This window comes from Corylus avellana, chromosome ca3 (genome assembly GCF_901000735.1).
Source record: "Corylus avellana chromosome ca3, CavTom2PMs-1.0".
Taxonomy (NCBI): Eukaryota; Viridiplantae; Streptophyta; class Magnoliopsida; order Fagales; family Betulaceae; genus Corylus; species Corylus avellana.
This window is the reverse complement of record NC_081543.1, coordinates 34,115,834-34,132,961: the sequence shown is the minus strand read 5'-3', so window position 1 is coordinate 34,132,961 and position 17,128 is coordinate 34,115,834. Positions and strand designations below refer to the sequence as shown.

Here is a 17,128-nt window from a genome sequence, read left to right as displayed (position 1 = left end):
CCCATGGACCATTTTGTAAACAAATAAAAACCCAATGATCACTTTCTATTTTTTTTTCTTAGAATTGAAATTATAATAATTGCTCAATATCACATTGGTCTCATATAAATTTCATATAAACAATATATAATTTCGAGTCTTAAGATATTGTTTATATATAATATTCCTCAATAGTATTAAATTAATTTCAAATTATATATGAAAGTCTTTTATCATGAAAACGACCCAATAATGATGTTGAATTGAAGGAGTATAATATAACATGGGAGTGTTAGAAAACCCTTTCATGTGAGAATTGGGTTGCATATTTACATCTGGTGATGACTAAATTAATTTGAAAGAGATGCATGAATAGGACTTGTTTGGATGCCTCTATAAAATGGATTAAACCTTTCGTCTTATGAATTAAATTGCATATCTTAATTTAGACATTTGTAAGGGAAAAACAATGGGAGCAAGTATCCAAGAGTTCTAATTATAATTTGCACCATCATATGTTTTTCCTCGATTTTGTGTGCTGCCGAATGGAAAACTGGAACTGCCACCTTCTACAAACGTCCTTATGTTCGTAAGTATATATATTATGCTATATATATATATATATATATATATATATATATATATATATATATGTGTGTGTGTGTGTGTGTGTGTGTGTGTGTGTGTGTGTGTGTGTATCATTTTATATATATATACACGCTTAGATTGTTACGGGGTTTGATAATTCTTAAAGGACCTCTTTGATTTTGTGGTATAAATTCAAACACAATCTTTTCACATATTAAGTTAGAACATTTTCAGTTTGTAAAAGTGATTTTTTTTTTTTATTTATCTTTTTCCTTTTTATTTGGATTTATGGGTATAATGGAAGGGATTTGGATTCCAACCTTAAATAGTTACATTATTTTAAGGAGAAACTTCACTTATCTCCTAAATTGTCACTAATTTTGCAATGTCCTCCTAAAATTCAAAACCTCTTAATTTACTGTATTAAACTTTTAATTTTTTTTTCAATGTCTCCCATCCGTTAGGATTTTCCGTTAAATCTCAACAAAATTTCCAAAATACCCATTTTTTTAGAAAAAAATATTTAAATATTTTTTTAAAAAAATTGAAGCATGGGTATTCTAGCAAATACCGTTAAATTCAGACCAACACCTTAATCTTTGTGAAATTTTTTTTTTTCCTAAAACAAATGGGGGAATTTTGGAAAAAGTTAACAGATGGGTATTGTAAACAATTGAAAGATGAAACACTAAATTGAGATAAATTGAACTTTAGGGAAGACATTGTAAACATGATGACAATCTAGGGGGTTTAAGTGAAGTTTTCCCTTACTTCAATTAATAAATTTTTATGAGAATTATAAGAAAGCAACTCTAAAAGGGTTAAAGTTAGAGGGACATTAAGAATTAGGTGATTGTTTGAGAAGGCAAATGTAATTTTCCCTATATTATATGATTAATTTTCAATATCTTTTGCTAGCCTCAGTGTGTAGTGGATACAAAGATGATGGTAATCATATAGCCGCAGCAAGTGATGAAATATGGAAGAATAGGGGAGCATGTGGGCAATATTACTTTGTAAAGTGTATTGGTGCCACAAACCTAGCACCACATCCTTGTAAGACAGCCTATGTTGCAGTTAAAATTGTCGATTATTGTCCACGAGGATGTGGAACTATCATTCTTTCTGAAGATGCTTTCTCTGTAATTGCTGATCCCACGGCTGGAAGAATTAAGATTGAATATTATTTGTAAGCAAAGCTCAAACACTCAAAATTAACATCCTAGTATATATGGTATACAAACAATATCATTGATCATTAATTGTTATTTATGTTTATGCTACACAGGTTTGAAACTTGAGAAGATCTACTAAGAGCAAGTTATGATATGAAAGTGAAGCTACATGTACATCAAGAAAAACTTGTTCATAAAGGTTACCAAATTTTATGAAACAATATCTACATATGGGATATGTATTGATTGATGGAGTAGAGTGCTTTTCTTTCTTTCTTTCTTTCTTTGTTGTCGAAGTAATTAAATATGGAATGAAGGCCCTTATCCTTTAGTTATATATATCATATGCAATTTGTTAGTTCTTTACTAAAACTATAGATTGAGATTTTTGTGCAATACTTTTGTACGACATGTCCAAAAGGTTAGAAATGTAGGGGAAAGTGTTATTTACGAAGTGGAAAATCCTACTAGACCTCGCGCTTGCCACCCATGACCCATCCCACCTAGAGCATGAGAAATAGAGAGAGAAGGAGAATGAACTATTGCTTGGTTTTGGAAGCTAAGAGGCTAATTAAAAATTTAAACTGATATGGAGCTCATTCATTAGTTTTGATCATCTTCAATTAATGAGTTTCACATCAGTTTAGTACCAATTTCTTAGTAAAAGATTTGGTGCACAAAACATTTTTCAACAAACAAAGCCTTGTGTTTTGAAAAGTGTTTAGGATTTTGAATTGTTTATTAATAATTGTGAAAAAAGTTTTTTTTTTTTATTTTTTAAATGTTTTGAAAACAGAAAACAGTAGTGAACGAGGCCAAAATCTCTGCCCATATGGACTATGGTAAGTGTCATTGTACTATTCCCAAACTAGCAAAAAGAATGCTCCAAATGAGTTGCAAGATACATAAAGCAACCGACCAAAAACATAAAAACAATGGGAAAAAAAAATGGCTATATGGGTATTTACAATTCATTTCTTATTTCTATATTTACATGAATAATCTCTTGTGAAAAATGGCAGGTCATACATCTAATATATTACGACAAATAGGACAAGTTAGCTTTTTCTTCAACCAGACATCAATGCAATTCGAATGAAAAATATGATTGCAAGTTGGAAAAACTTGACATTTATCGCCATCTGCAAAATCCTCCAAGCATATGGCACAATCACTACATGTACAACTCGACATCATTTCATGGCTTCCATAGCGCACCAATGGTGGCAGTTTCTCTGAGGCCCTCAGCCTTTGCCCTCGCTTTTCCCCTACATCCCGCATAAAGCTGTCCAATGTTTCAAGCGTCCGGATATTGTTCTGGATTATAGCCTGATAAAATGCAGCTTGCTGAGACGTATTCGAAACAGTATCCGGCCGACGAATCCCGTCTCCTTGTTCGAGATCGTAGCTGGCGGGTCTTGTGTCCGGCCACCGCCAATGGAAAAACCTACTGAGACCCTGACAAAGAAGGCTGATTAAGAACATCAGAATGATGCACACAGTGATGGAAGTTGGGAGATCAAGAGAGAGTGTATAGTGGGAAGAAGTTTCAGGAACAAAGGATTCATGAGGTTCTGACATGTTGTGTAATTGGATGGATATGGGAGGAAGACAATGTAGAAGGTTAAGGAAGTGTGTTGTGAATCCAAAGCTGCATAGGCTGTGAATGCTCCTATTATGGGTGTTTTTGTTTAGCCTTGAGAAAGTTTCCAACATTATGGTAAACTTTTGTCAAGGTAAGGTTGGCAGATTTAGTTGGACCATGTCAAACCATCATATCCATAATCCTACAACTACAAAGTCTGTTATCAATAAGAGGCACGCTACACATCATTTTTCAACCATTTCTTTTTACAAATATAATTAATAAATTATTAGATTTGTACACTTATGTGAGTCTCATAAAAATTCAATGATAGATTCAACTATTTACTATATGAAAATGATTGAGAAAATAATTTTTATCATTTCTCAATCAATAGTATGCGCCCTTCGGGCAACCCTCTAAGGTGGTATCACTATCATCTTTTAAAAAGAATGATAGCACCAAAGTAATTCTTGAGTTGCAACCACCCCTTAATTCTAACTCGCTCATATATATTGAGTTCATGTCAAGTTTGCAAATATTGTGTCAAAAATTGTCAATCTTAAATGTTACGTGTTGGGTTCGAGTAGTACCGCGACATAGGTATAACACTATATAGTTAACCATAACTCGATTAATTTAATTAAACGAATTAGACCCTTCAATCTTAATTCGCTAATTTTACGTTGAGTTTGTGTGAAGTTCGTAGATTGTGTCAAAAATTACCAGATATACTAAAAGAGAAATATTAATATATTATCACTATAATTTATATGATTATATCATATGATCAATTGATCATTAAATCATTTGATTATATAATAACAAATTATACATATATAATATGACATAACTCATAAGTATACCAATCCATACTAATACAATAATTAAATATTTAGAGACTTATTTCCAATGTATGTTATAAATTTATAAGTCTATATATGTTATAAGTCTATATAAGTCTACATATGCATATGAATAATATAAATGTATAATATCAATACTTAATCATATGATTCAATGACAATTCAAATACTTTATTCAAGACTTCAAGTGAATCATATTATTAATGTACAATGATGATATGATTCATATAATATCAAATTAAGTAATTGACATTGGATTAAACAATGACCAATTAATGTGTTACTTATAAACACAATTTAAGTATTAATGTATTATTATTATATGTTGTGATAGTTGTCTGAATTCTGAACTTTTTTTTATATGTTGTGTTGACCGGTTAACCGGTTATGATTTAATATTTAAGGAAATTTTTTTAAAGTACAAGTAAATGTAAATTTTCGGTCAAATATTTTTGATTTTTCAATATGGGCTCTTTTTATAGCAATTGGGCCCAAGGGCAATAAAAATACCAAATATATATATATATATGAGGGTAAAAAAAAAAGCCCAAAAAGCCCAAAAAAAAAGAAGCCAAATGTGTTAGATGCGAAATCAACTATGTCATGACAATGTACTTAATAATGATTTTAACCACTTGATTTTTCTGACCTTCTAATATTTAACAGTTGAAATTTTTAATTATCATTGGTGGTGATTTAATGACCTTATAGAATTTTTCGAAGTGATTGAGCATGTACTAAGGTGAGTGATCGACTCTCGAAATAAAAATTATTGATTCAATTAATATTATTCGCCTTTGAGTTCGAACTTATACCTTGATGAGGTTCGGTTAGGTTGAGTCTCAACTAATTTCCACCGTCTAGGCTCGTATTGTGTTCCTTTTAACAGATAGGTGCTACTATAGTTCAACTAAGAGAATGTTTGTGGCTATCACTGTCTATACTTCTATAATCTATTGTGCCTTTCCCAATGGACATATGCTATTATGGTTATGCCGAGTTTCACCCAACTACGATAGTTATAGTTTTCATGCCTATTTTCTGCCTTTTTTATATAGACAAAAAGGAGTTGAATGTTTTTTGAAAAAATAGACATATATTAGAGTAATGGAAAGTTGTTCCTTTGAAAAAGAATTCCCAAAAAAGTTTAGTGTTTCATTTACGTAGATGAATATTGTAAACCAAAAGTCAAACTATTGATGCATTTGGAATTGCGATTTCGTAAAAATAATTTGTATTTTTAAAAGATATCACAAAACGTAAGGTGCATTGTAATTTAAAAAACACTTAATTTAAAATATGAAAAAAAATATGTAATTTCTATAACCAGGCTAGAGGTACTTATTTGAAAAAGTCCGAATTTAAACTAAAATTACAAATTTTCATAACAAATATTTAATAAAAAAATATTTTTTAACATGTTTTACCAAATGCCTTTACAATTTAAAAAAATAACGATTTCAAAAACGTAATTTTTAAAATCACAATCCTAAATAAAGCATAAATGTAATTAATTGTTTGATGCACATAGGGCTGTAAACGAACAAAGCTACCCGTGAGCTCGCTCGGGATCGGCTCGATAAAGCTTGGCTCGTGCCCGACTCGATTATTAAATGAGTCGTTTGTGAACACGAAATTATACTCGATTATTAAACGATACATACTCGTATAAAACTCGGCTCGCTCTTTTAAAGTTCGTGAACATACTCGTATAGGGGCTCGACTCGCTTATTAGCGCAACCCATATATATATATATTAAAATAGCTTATATAGTATATAACTTATTAAAATAGCTTATAAAGAGTATTTATGCTTATATAGTATAGTATGTAGCATAAATACTAAATATATATAGTTAAAATATTAATAATTTAGTCATATAATGTATATCTATTTATAGTTATATATATAGAGAGCTAATTGGTTAATATACAAAATTAAAAAAAAAAAAAATGTTAGATATTTTGTATATATAATAAATAGCTTTTTTTTTTTTTTTATCAAAGTTTCCCTCAATTTGTTGGCTGGAAAGTAAAACGTTTTTACTAATATATTATTATTATTAAATTTAATTTAATTTGTCTCATTGGGAAGATGAGTCATTTAAGTTAATTTTTTTTTTTTTTTATAAAAAAAAAAGTTTGCATTAGTTGAGGCGACTCAGCTTGGCTCGCCCGACTCGACTCAGCTACTTGAGCTCGACTCGCACAAGGAATTTTCCTTGCTGAGCCAAGCTTAAATTTTGGAGCTTGGCTCGAGCTCGTGAAATTTTTAAATGAGCCGAGCATGGACAGCCCTAGCTCGTCCAAGCTCGGCTTGTTTACGGCCTTAGATGCACATGAATTAAACCACCTCCCAAAAAAAAAAAAAAAAAAAAATCCCTTAATTTTTTTTAAAAAATAGTAAATTCCCAACAGTGCAGTAAAAAAAGGCCCAAACCAAAACCCTAATTTCGGTGGAAACTCACTCTCACTCCCCAGATTGCTTCCAATGGAAGAGGAGAACGCCAAAACCGTTCTCTACGAAACCCTATGTCCCCTCTCTCTCTCCACCTCCGGCCAATCCCCAGCATCCGATCAACTCAAGCCCTACTCCGTATACCGCAATGAGATCTCTCTCGCCGTTCTCAAACCCGACTCCCATGAGACTGCCGCACCCGATTTCTTCTCTCTCGAGGTGGGCGGCGAGGACTCCGAGCAAATTGCGGCTGCGCCGGAGCCGGAGCCGAAGACTCCGGCTCGCGAAGCCGCGACGCCGACGCTCGAGAGAGGGTGGTTCCGTGGGAATTGTAGGTTCAAAAGCCCTATGCTTCAGCTCCATAAAGGTACTGAATTTGGATTTTGTTTTGTTCAAGATTTTGATTAAAGTTCAAAGTAAATAAAGAAGCTTATTTTCGATGTTTTAAGTGCCTTACAGGATTTGGGTTTTGTGTAATTTGTAATAAAGTCTTAGTTTTTGTATATTGTTCTCAGAAACTCAGTAGCAATACGTTAGTTTGGTTTTTTCGTACTCCTCCCCAAATTTCTTTTTTTTTTTTTTATGAATTTTACTTAGATTAATTTCGCAAAACGCATACTGTACAACAATCTCACGCTAATCAAACTCTACAACTGACCCCACCCTCCCCCCACAAATTTTTTATTCGAGTCAAATCCTCTAAAATTGCACAATTATCTGCTGTAATTTGTAGCTGATATCTGGTTCCGAAACTGTCATAATGAGTAGAATGACGTTAAGTTTCAGTGCTGAATTGTTGGTATTTTGCTTGTATAGAAACTCATGCTGTTAGGATGATTATTAGTTGCCTCTTTGCTCTTCTGAGGTTTTCATGATTACTGTTCTAGGTGGAGTCCTTAGCACTGATTATAGGGATGGATATAGATTAGGAGTAAAGAATGTGAAGAACTTGCATATGTTATTGTCTTTGTCCGAAGAAATTATTTTTGAGAAGATGGTTAGAGAAATGATTTTACTTTATCTTTGTGATTAGTTAGACACTTTTACCTTATGTTCTCCCTCGTTGGCGCATGTCGACACATTTCTTACGTTTTTATCTTTTGGGGTTGGAGCTAATGGAAGATATGGGATACATGAGCTAGTTTTATTTATAATCTAAAGTGTTTGATCTATCGGTGCCAGAAGGGGGGGTTAGTCTTGTGTTTGTCTGGGAGAAGACATGGGTTGTCCTGTACGATGATGTTTGGAAATTTAGCATTGCTTGCCTAAAAAAAGTTGATTGAGAAACTAGTTTGTCTACATGAGGAAACATAGGTGGTTGATCTAGGGAAGGAAATAGGGCTTTCATTGCCTAGAAAGGCTCTAACAGAGTAGGACAATTCTTGGAGGTGGTGGAGCACACGGTGGGTGGTCGCCGTGTTCTCATTGTACTCCTAGAGGAGTGTGGAGGGCAGGGGTCAAAAATTTTTGCCGCTGAGTTGGGAAGGTGGTGGCCCCTTCGATTTCTCTCCCGGAAAGAACAATGTCGTGCTTCCGCGACAACATTTTGTTTCTCCTTTGGTCAATAGTTATCATAATTTTCATGTTCTTTTTACTCCTACTAGTTAGGTGGCTTCTAGTGCATATTTCTTGTGTATTTGGGGGCGCCTTACGCTGTTAATAATATCTTGATTGCTTATCAAAAAAATGATTGGTCACACTCCCATATGCGTATATGTGCTCTTTGGTTAAATGGGTTCTGATTTTAGGGGAAACTGGATATCTTCAATATTTGCCACTGAAGCCATGGAGCCCTCAAACCCAAAAGGAGGGAAGGGAGAGAGGTTCTTGAAAGGCCCATCGCTAATGTTGCATTAAAATGTGAGCTACGTATAACAGTAGAATTAATGAAACGGTATAGGCTATTAGAATTTTTAGTTTCTGATTTAGAATATATGCTTCTGAGAGGAGGTGGGTGGGGAAGCAAGGTCTCGTGTATTGGGTGCTTGGCATCCTCTCTTGAACATTTAGAGCTAAATGTGCTTATGTTCTTAGATTATAAATAGTTATGTAACTTGTTGATTTATGTTGGATATTATAGAGATCGTGGATTTTTGCAACTTTCTATCTCCAACTCCAGAAGAGCAAGCTGGTCGTAATACAGCAGTAGAATGTGTCTTTGATGTTATCAAACATATTTGGCCCCACTGCAAGGTGTGTTTGGTTTGCTGTTTCTCTCTCTCTCTCTCTCTCTCTCTCTCTCACACACACACGCGCGCACACACACACACACACACTCACAAACACAATTATATAGAAGTATGAAATGTGCTGAGGTTGTGTTATGACTGTTGCCCTCTAGGTAGAAGTTTTTGGATCATTCAAGACAGGGCTCTATCTTCCAACTAGTGATATTGATGTAAGTATGCTGCTCCCTAGTATCTTTCAAAATTAAAAAACAAGTACCTTCATGGAATTCTTAAGTCCCATGCTTGGAGGATGTAATCTTCTATTCATGCATGCCTTTTTAGTTAACTCAATTGAATTCAAGAAAGCCTGGATCCGGTTAATTTGACATCATTTGTATTTTTCCACAATTTCAAATCCCTGATTTGGTTACTGCATTAGACATTAGCTTAAACTAATTTTACTGGATTGTTATTTTCTTAAATCACTCTTTGAGTGGATCTCTGTTCATGTCCTTCTCAATATCTCTCACTTAGTAAATTTTGTGGTCTCTTTCCTCGTTCTAGACTTATTTATTTTTTTTTTTTTTTTTTGAGAAATCCTCATTCTAGATTTTGATGGGTGTTTTTCTCTTGTATACATCCTGTGTACTTGGGTTGTGCCTCTTGTGCTTTTAATGAATTTTCTTTACCTATATATATAAAAAAATTACTAGGTTGTCTTTGGAAGCTCACAGGCTGAAAGTAATTGCTTCTGCCTGAAAGTGAGAATGATGTTGCTATTAATGTTTTAAAATTAGATGGCAAATGTTCATAGATCATCTTCTGCTGGCTCTCAAGCTGAGTTAAACTATGTTTTTGAAACTATATATGGATAAAGGAAGTCTTATACCTAGACAACCAAATATAGATATCTGCCTAACTGCTATCTATTTTAGGTTGTGATTCTGGGGTCAGGTCTTGAAAACCCACAAAAAGGTTTGGTGGCTCTTTCTAGGGCATTGTCACGGAGGGGCATGGCAAGAAACATACAGGTGTGCTTTATGGATGATGGAATATGTTTAAGATGAACATTTATTATCTAAAATATTTGTTAATATCTCAGGTGATTGGGAAGGCTCGTGTACCAATTATCAAATTTGTTGAAAAGAGAAGTGGCACTGCATTTGATATAAGGTTTACCTATCTCTTCGTTGTGCTGGAGTTGAAGTTATAACGTTATTACTTATTATAATTGCTTCATATATGGGTTTGGTTGTTAAGTAGGGTTTTATACTAGTGTTGATTGTAAATAAAGTTTAGTTTTAGTTTAATAAAGTGTTTTAGCTCTAGCTATAGCTTGTTCTAATTGTAATTACATAAAAAAGAGACAAGAAAGGATAGGAGGGCGCTGTTTCCAAAATTTTAACATCCTTTGTGTTGTATTCTTTCCAGCGGAGGTTTGTGTGTTGAGGTAATTGTCAAGGAATGGGATTTATCCAATGTTCGAGTTATAACTTTTTGTTGGAAAAGATATGAGATTTCTTCAAAGAAAAAAACTGTTATGGACTCTTAAGTAGGGTAATTTACAGTTAAATTTCACTAGTTCCAATAGTAAGCATCTATTTTATTCATATTGATATTGAATTACATGAGAATTTGGTATGTTTTGCTTGTCTTTATAATTCAGATTGTGGCAGTCTCTCTCATTGTGTTCATACTACAATGACAAATTTTACTTTGACTAATTGATACTATCATTTGCGATTATGATCATTGTAAATTAATCTTTCTCTCTTGGTTTGCAGTTTTGATGCGCAAAATGGACCCAAAGCTGCTGAGTTTATTCAGGTTGGTTGCATTTTATGTCATGTCTTTGGTCCTAACATCCATTTATTAATTGCCACTGGTGACGCTATGTTTATAATGACATCATTTGCAATTTCTTGATAGAAGGCAGATGGTTTTTTGAACAATGCTATGCTCGAGGCTATTTGCATCTAATTGATGGCTTTGTATGCGGTTCTGTTTTTCAGGATGCAGTGTCAAAGTGGCCTCCATTAAGGCCATTGTGTTTGATATTGAAAGTATTTTTACAACAAAGGGAACTGAATGAGGTATGAATTTTTATTGTTTCCGTGTAATTTTCAATTCAGTCTGCCTAATTAGGACTTGTCTAATGTATGCAGGTATATTCTGGTGGAATAGGTTCTTATGCGCTCCTTACTATGCTCATGGCAATGTTGCAGGTGAATTAATCTAAAATCTGATTTCAGTTTTCAATAATATTCAAGCTTTGAAAGCACACACAGATGTTTGCAGCTGGATGATCCCTGTACAACTTATGGTTTATTTGTGTGATGCAAGGACAATAAATAAACATATAGGGTTAATAAGAACCCATACTATAACAGCCTGTAGATGAACTTTGCCTCCCTAACTATATTATGACAAAGATTTCATTATATGTAGCTTTTACAAAGTTTTATCTCACAAAATGTCTTGGTATGAGAGAACTGGGATGAAAAGGTTAATAATATCACTTTCCTAACCCCAAGGGGTTGGCCCAAGTGGTGAAGGCTTTGGTCTTGGAGGTTTGCTCCCTTCAAGGTCCAAGGTTCAATACCTCTTGGGTGCAAACAATTCCTTGGGGTCACATCCCTCGATGAAAAGCCAGCGATTTACCCAGTTTCGTGTAGGAAAACTCCCGATGGTGCGATGCACGGGACTGAGGTTTACTCTGCAGGGGTGGGTCCAAAGGGCCTTGCTTTGTAGAGGTTCCTTGATATCAAAAAAAAAAAAAAAAATCACTTTCTTGCTCATCTTTAGCTGCTCGGTTGTCGTTCAACGGTGTACAACGATCAAATTTAAATGGATCAAAATCAAATATAGAGATTAATTTTTCTTAAAATTTTGAGATTAGTGCCCTACTATTATTCAGCTGTTTTGTGTCGACCAATATGGGTTGAGATGGTTTGGAGACCATTTCCTAGTGGTTCAGTCCTTGAAATTGAAAAATTGAATAAGTTACCAACAGTTTGAGTCCTATAACCTGTATGCTTGATGCAACTGTTTGAATTGTTGTAGTACGTATTCTAACAAGTATCATAATTGGTAAGTGTTAAAGTATTAATTAAATGATTAAATTTAATACTTTTTATCAAGTTAAGCTTTTGGGATGAATTGTGATTTAATATGATATCAGAGCAGAGGTACTGAGTTCTAACCTATTTACCTTAGTTTTTGATAAAATATTTTACATGTTAGGCCCTACTTACTGAGGAAGAGTATTAAATTATTATTATATTATTAAATTCACCATTTCTTATTAGCATAAGCATTGGGGTAAGTGATAATTTAACAATAACCATTATTACTACTCCACAAAACTGTCCATGAGATTTTCCCATCTTCTGGAAGAAGAGTAGTGAGGGAAGGACAGAGGCTTTTGGTATTCCCTCTAGTTTTGCTGTGGCTAGTGGATAAAATTCTACTTTAATTTTGTCTTAGTGATGCTAAGTCACTCTAAGTATGATTTAACTGGTCCCTTATTGGTGAAGTTTGCGTTACTATAAGATTCAAGATTAATAAAATGAAATGAAATGGAATAAAAGATGTTGAATGGAATAAGCAAAAGGTTGAGGGCTAATAAATGCATTAAAGAGGCTAGAATAGTGCTTTTTTACTTTCTTTTTTTTTTCTCGTCCAATTTGATCATTTGCTAGATTAGCAGAGCTACCCCTTCTTTTTCTCCAATTGACAGGTTTGCTAGATTAGAAATATTAGACTAGCCCTTGCAATTGCAATTACACCAAAAAGGAAAGCATGTGTGGGGGACCCACTACCAAGGTAAAGCATCCCATCACCTTCGCTCTTTCTGTGTATTCAAATTATGTCTGGACAGATAAATCTACAGCCACCATAGCTATCACTTTTCTATTTTTCTAAATTCCTAACTACTATCTAATCTAGCAAACCTGTCAAATTGTCAATGGGAGAAAAAGAAAGGGTAGCTATTCTAATCAAGCTAATGATCAACTGAACGCAAAAACAAAAGAAAAAGTAAAAAATAAAATCACTATTCTTGCATCTTTAATACATTTATTAGCCCTCAACTTTTTCCTTATTCCTTTCAATATCTTTTATTTCATTTCATTTCATTTTATTACTCTTTATAATCTTATAGTAAGCATTTGGGGTAAGTGCATTATGCATTTTGATCAAATGTCTTTTTTTTGTCTAATCTCTCTTTTTCCCAATTAGTTATGTTGTTTCTGTTGACCATATAATGAATTTCATGCCACAGGAAAATCATTTATATACACTGTTCCCCTATAACTCCTATCTAATGCACAACATTATGCAGTTTTATTAAATGGCTTTTTGTGGTTTTCTGTTCCTTTTTCTTTCCCTAAATAATTTTGTTGTTTTGACTATGTCCACATTTTGTGCTATAGAGTGTCCTTGACTGCCAAGCATCTCCAGAACAAAACTTGGGAGTCCTTTTGGTATGTATATACAGAGAAACACACACACACACACATATATATATGTCCTTTAATTTTTTTGGGTTCCTGTTCTTTTGCTGTATACTCAAGTCAGCTCTGCATACCCTTTATCCCATCTTGTATAGTTCTGCTGCCGTTACTTGTATGAAAAATATTAAAACAGAAGAATGTAGTATAAATCCATGGACCTTTGCATTTTAGGGATTGGACCTTCATTTAAGACATCAGGGAAAAAAAAAAGGAAAAAGAAAGAAAGAGAACCATATGCATTTCTAGTTTCTCTCAATGTTTTGCTCTTGGAATATAGGTAAACTTTTTTGATTTCTATGGACGCAAATTGAACACTTCAGATGTTGGTGTATCTTGTAAAGGGGCAGGCACCTTTTTCTTGAAGAGTAACAAAGGGTAAAATCTCAATTCTGTGCCTTCATTGTGACGAGATCTTTTCTGTTCCTTCTTAAGTTACAATGCCAATTGATTAAGAAGTTGTGTTTTGACTTCCCCTCTCTGCCCCTGATTAGGTTTGCAAATAAAGGACGGCCATTTCTTATCTCAATTGAGGACCCACAGGTTGTCATGCAGATTCTGATTTGTTTATGTTATTAATGTAAGGGACTGTTTGGGAATTCATAGTGGATAGCCAAAAAGTGGACAGTCTGGCTGGAGTGGAAATTGTTGTGATTTTCTTCATAATACCTTTCACTGCCTTTTTGGCTGATTGCATGGGTTTGTCCTAATGCTTGTTTGAAATTCCCAAACCGGCACAAGGAAAGACTGGGTTCACCTACAACCTAATTTGCCCTTTTTCCTTTTTTTGACTTCAAAGTTACGGAGTGTATTTGACTAGCAAAGAATGATTTCTGAGACAGTCATTTTTCTGCTTCTGTGAAATGACAGTCTTGCATTTCTGCTCCCGGTTGCAGAATACTGTGACTGGATCAGAACAACTATAAACTAAAAAACTGGTCACCCTTGTCCTATACAGTCCATTGCTTTCATCTGTAGTTTAATTGACTGTATTTCTACCTATCAAAAAAAAAAAAAAAAAATTGACTGTATTTCTATCTTTTTTATAAAATTTAGGCACCTGAGAATGACATTGGGAAGAACTCCTTCAACTATTTCCAGGTTTGTTCTATGGTTTTCATGTCCCTTTTTTTTTTTTTTTTTTGACTGATATTGGTCTTGTTTCTTTTGTAGCTGAGTGCATAAAATAAAATATTTGTTGGTTCTATGGCTTGTTTTAGGAATTGTATTGTTATATGATATAATTTCAGGTTAGGATTCTAGTATTCTTACCAGAAATATTTTAGGCAATCTGAAAAGTTGAATGTGTATGAAGGAGAAAAAATATGACAAAGATCAACTTCTCACTGGATTCTATACAACTATGTCAATGTTAGCCTGCAATCAGTCTCCTTGTTGCACATGAACTTTCATCATTTCTCCAATAATTGCAGATTGGTGAGATCACTTAAATGCACCACCTTTCTGTTGTGATGGCAGTTCTCCTGTGACTTATTTGGCAGGGTGTGATTGGTGATAAGCCACATTTTCAATAATTTGGAGAAAGTGATAGAAATATGTTCCTGTGTATAGGAGCCTTGACCAACCGTGAATTTCTTTTTTCATGTTTATTGCTCTTTGCCATACAAACCCCGTGACCTCTGAATAGATGTGTTGTTTAACATCACTTGACACATCGGGCAAGGAAGTGCATCTTTTAGGCCTACAATCTTTTGACAGTTGCAGTTTGTATTTTTTATTGTCCTGATATCAGTCAGGCCGCCGAAGAATTCTACTGATTAGGTAGGATGGCATTATGATAATCCCCACAAGTGACCTCATAACCCTTTCTCCCGCCACATTTCTAAGTTCAGATATTCACCTGTAGTTGCAGGAAACTTGTAAGCCTCAAAGATGGGGACTTAATTACTCATCAAAAATAAAAAAATAAAGGATGGGGGCTTAATTATCTTTATCAGATTTGAGGGGTAACTTGGCTTTTTTGGTTCACACGTGGAATTATAATGTCAAGTTTGAGTTAGCAATTTTATTTTTAACTCTCTTATAGCAAGTCTTAAATGTTAGAGCTTACCCACTATATAGCAACAATCCATCTAGCCCTTTTGTTTCAGACAGTTTATATATTCTGTCCTTTTATCTGTTTTTGTAATTATGCCCTGGGCATCAGTGAGAGGACACACGCATATATATAGGAGAAAACGAGAAAAGAGAAAAATATCACTCACTTTTGGCGTATTACGATTCTGATTGAGAACTCTTCTCTCGCAGATTAGATCAGCTTTTGCAATGGCTTTCAGAACATTGACAAATCCTAAGATAATAATGGACCTGGGCCCCAGCCGAAGCATTCTCGGTACAATAATTAGACCAGACCCTGTGTTGCTGGAGCGCAAAGGAGGGTCTAATGGAGAGGTGACCTTTAACAGCCTGCTTCCTGGAGCTGGTGAGCCATTACATCAGTCTGGAGATCAGCAGGGGATTTTGTGCAATTGGCAAGTAGATGAAGAAGAGCTGCTGCCCCGGGGAAATGGTATGGTTGGAGAAAGTTCACATTCCTCAGGAAAGAAAAGGAAAGCTTCTTCGAAAGAGAAGTCTGGTAAGAAGGTGAAAAATAAAAATAATCAGGAGGCAGGGAAGGTCAGACAAGAAGAAAATGGCTCAAAGGGAGAGAAGGGGACGAAGAAGAAACATGGGAGGTTTAACCGTGATGCCAATGGTTTTGGTAGGCATAATCGTGCTACCGTTGGATTTGGTAGGTATAACCATGATGCCAATGGTTATGGCCATTATGGAGGTGAGTCTTCATGGACTAGATAGAATCTCTCCATGCTTTATCCTTGGAAGTTCCTGCAAGATCCGGTTTCTCATCCATGGCAAGTGGGTTTTCTACCTGCATTTCGATGCTCTACTCTCTGTATCATTCATTTATGATGAGCTGTGATTGTCAAAAAGTTGACAATCACAGCTCTGGAAATTGAGATGAACAGTCTCCAAGTGTCATGGCTACATTTAATGTAACATGTGATGTTAAATTATTATTCTCTTTCATGCAATTTTGTTTTCTGTTTTTTTGTTTTTGTTTTTTGTTTTTTTAATGCGACTGTGTAATGGAGGAAGAGTTTTAATCAAATTATTATTCTTATGAATTCCCATATGGCTGCCTTAAGAATTGCGGTGCCCCTTTAATCTTTCATAATTTAATCTTGCAGATTGCCTAGAACCTACTTTCCAATTAGGTTTCCAAAGTGGTGATTATGGTTGATATTATTATTTTTATTTTTAATTTTCTGTTTTTATTTGGGTAAAGTACACGTGATGTGGCAGTGGGACCTAAAAACATGTTTTTTGTTTTCCAAATGAATGAAAAGAAAAATGGTAATGGACAACACTTTTACAATTTATCGATATGCTTGTATTAGCGTGTGATCGGAGGGTATTAATTTTTTAAAAAATTAGCTAATGCGCTCCAAATGCATGTTGATACGTGTTAACAAGTTGTAAGAGGTGTTGTAAATGGGTAATACATATAGTATTACTCAAATGGAAAATCTAGTGCATCAGCGTTTCTTTAATTGCTTTTATCATAGGGAGCCTTCGTGTATCATTTTGAAAAATTGGGAACTCTTGTAAAATTAACCCCAAGTAGGGTGGCAAATCTAATCTAATCTAATCTAATATAATATATAATAGGAGAGTTTTAGACAAGAGTCTCTAAAATTTGAACAAGTGGCATGACATATGTCTGCCACATGTCTCTTTTAGGAGGGTTTGTTTCCACAATTCTACCCTGTCAAAGTT

General features: G+C 34.3%; 2 protein-coding genes across 3 annotated transcripts; one reads left to right on the top strand and one right to left on the bottom strand.

The window, feature by feature from the left end:
- Positions 1-2,765: 2,765 nt before the first annotated feature.
- LOC132174479 (putative RING-H2 finger protein ATL19) lies at positions 2,766-3,323 on the bottom strand. The gene has a single exon (XM_059586128.1). The coding sequence runs from the start codon at positions 3,321-3,323 to the stop codon at positions 2,766-2,768; it is 558 nt and encodes a 185-aa protein (XP_059442111.1).
- A 3,314-nt stretch (positions 3,324-6,637) lies between these two features.
- On the top strand, positions 6,638-16,482 carry LOC132173564 (uncharacterized). 2 transcript variants are annotated; one of them, XM_059585080.1, is made up of 13 exons: positions 6,638-7,018; positions 8,732-8,844; positions 8,993-9,049; positions 9,755-9,850; positions 9,922-9,992; positions 10,604-10,646; positions 10,832-10,912; positions 10,985-11,044; positions 13,253-13,303; positions 13,611-13,708; positions 13,825-13,873; positions 14,387-14,431; positions 15,599-16,482. In XM_059585080.1, the coding sequence occupies exons 1-13, from the start codon at positions 6,685-6,687 to the stop codon at positions 16,145-16,147; spliced, it is 1,647 nt and encodes a 548-aa protein (XP_059441063.1). In that variant the 5' UTR covers positions 6,638-6,684; the 3' UTR covers positions 16,148-16,482. The 2 variants fall into 2 exon arrangements, with proteins under 2 accessions (XP_059441063.1, XP_059441064.1); XM_059585081.1 differs by lacking the exon at positions 13,253-13,303.
- The last annotated feature ends 646 nt before the right edge of the window (positions 16,483-17,128 follow it).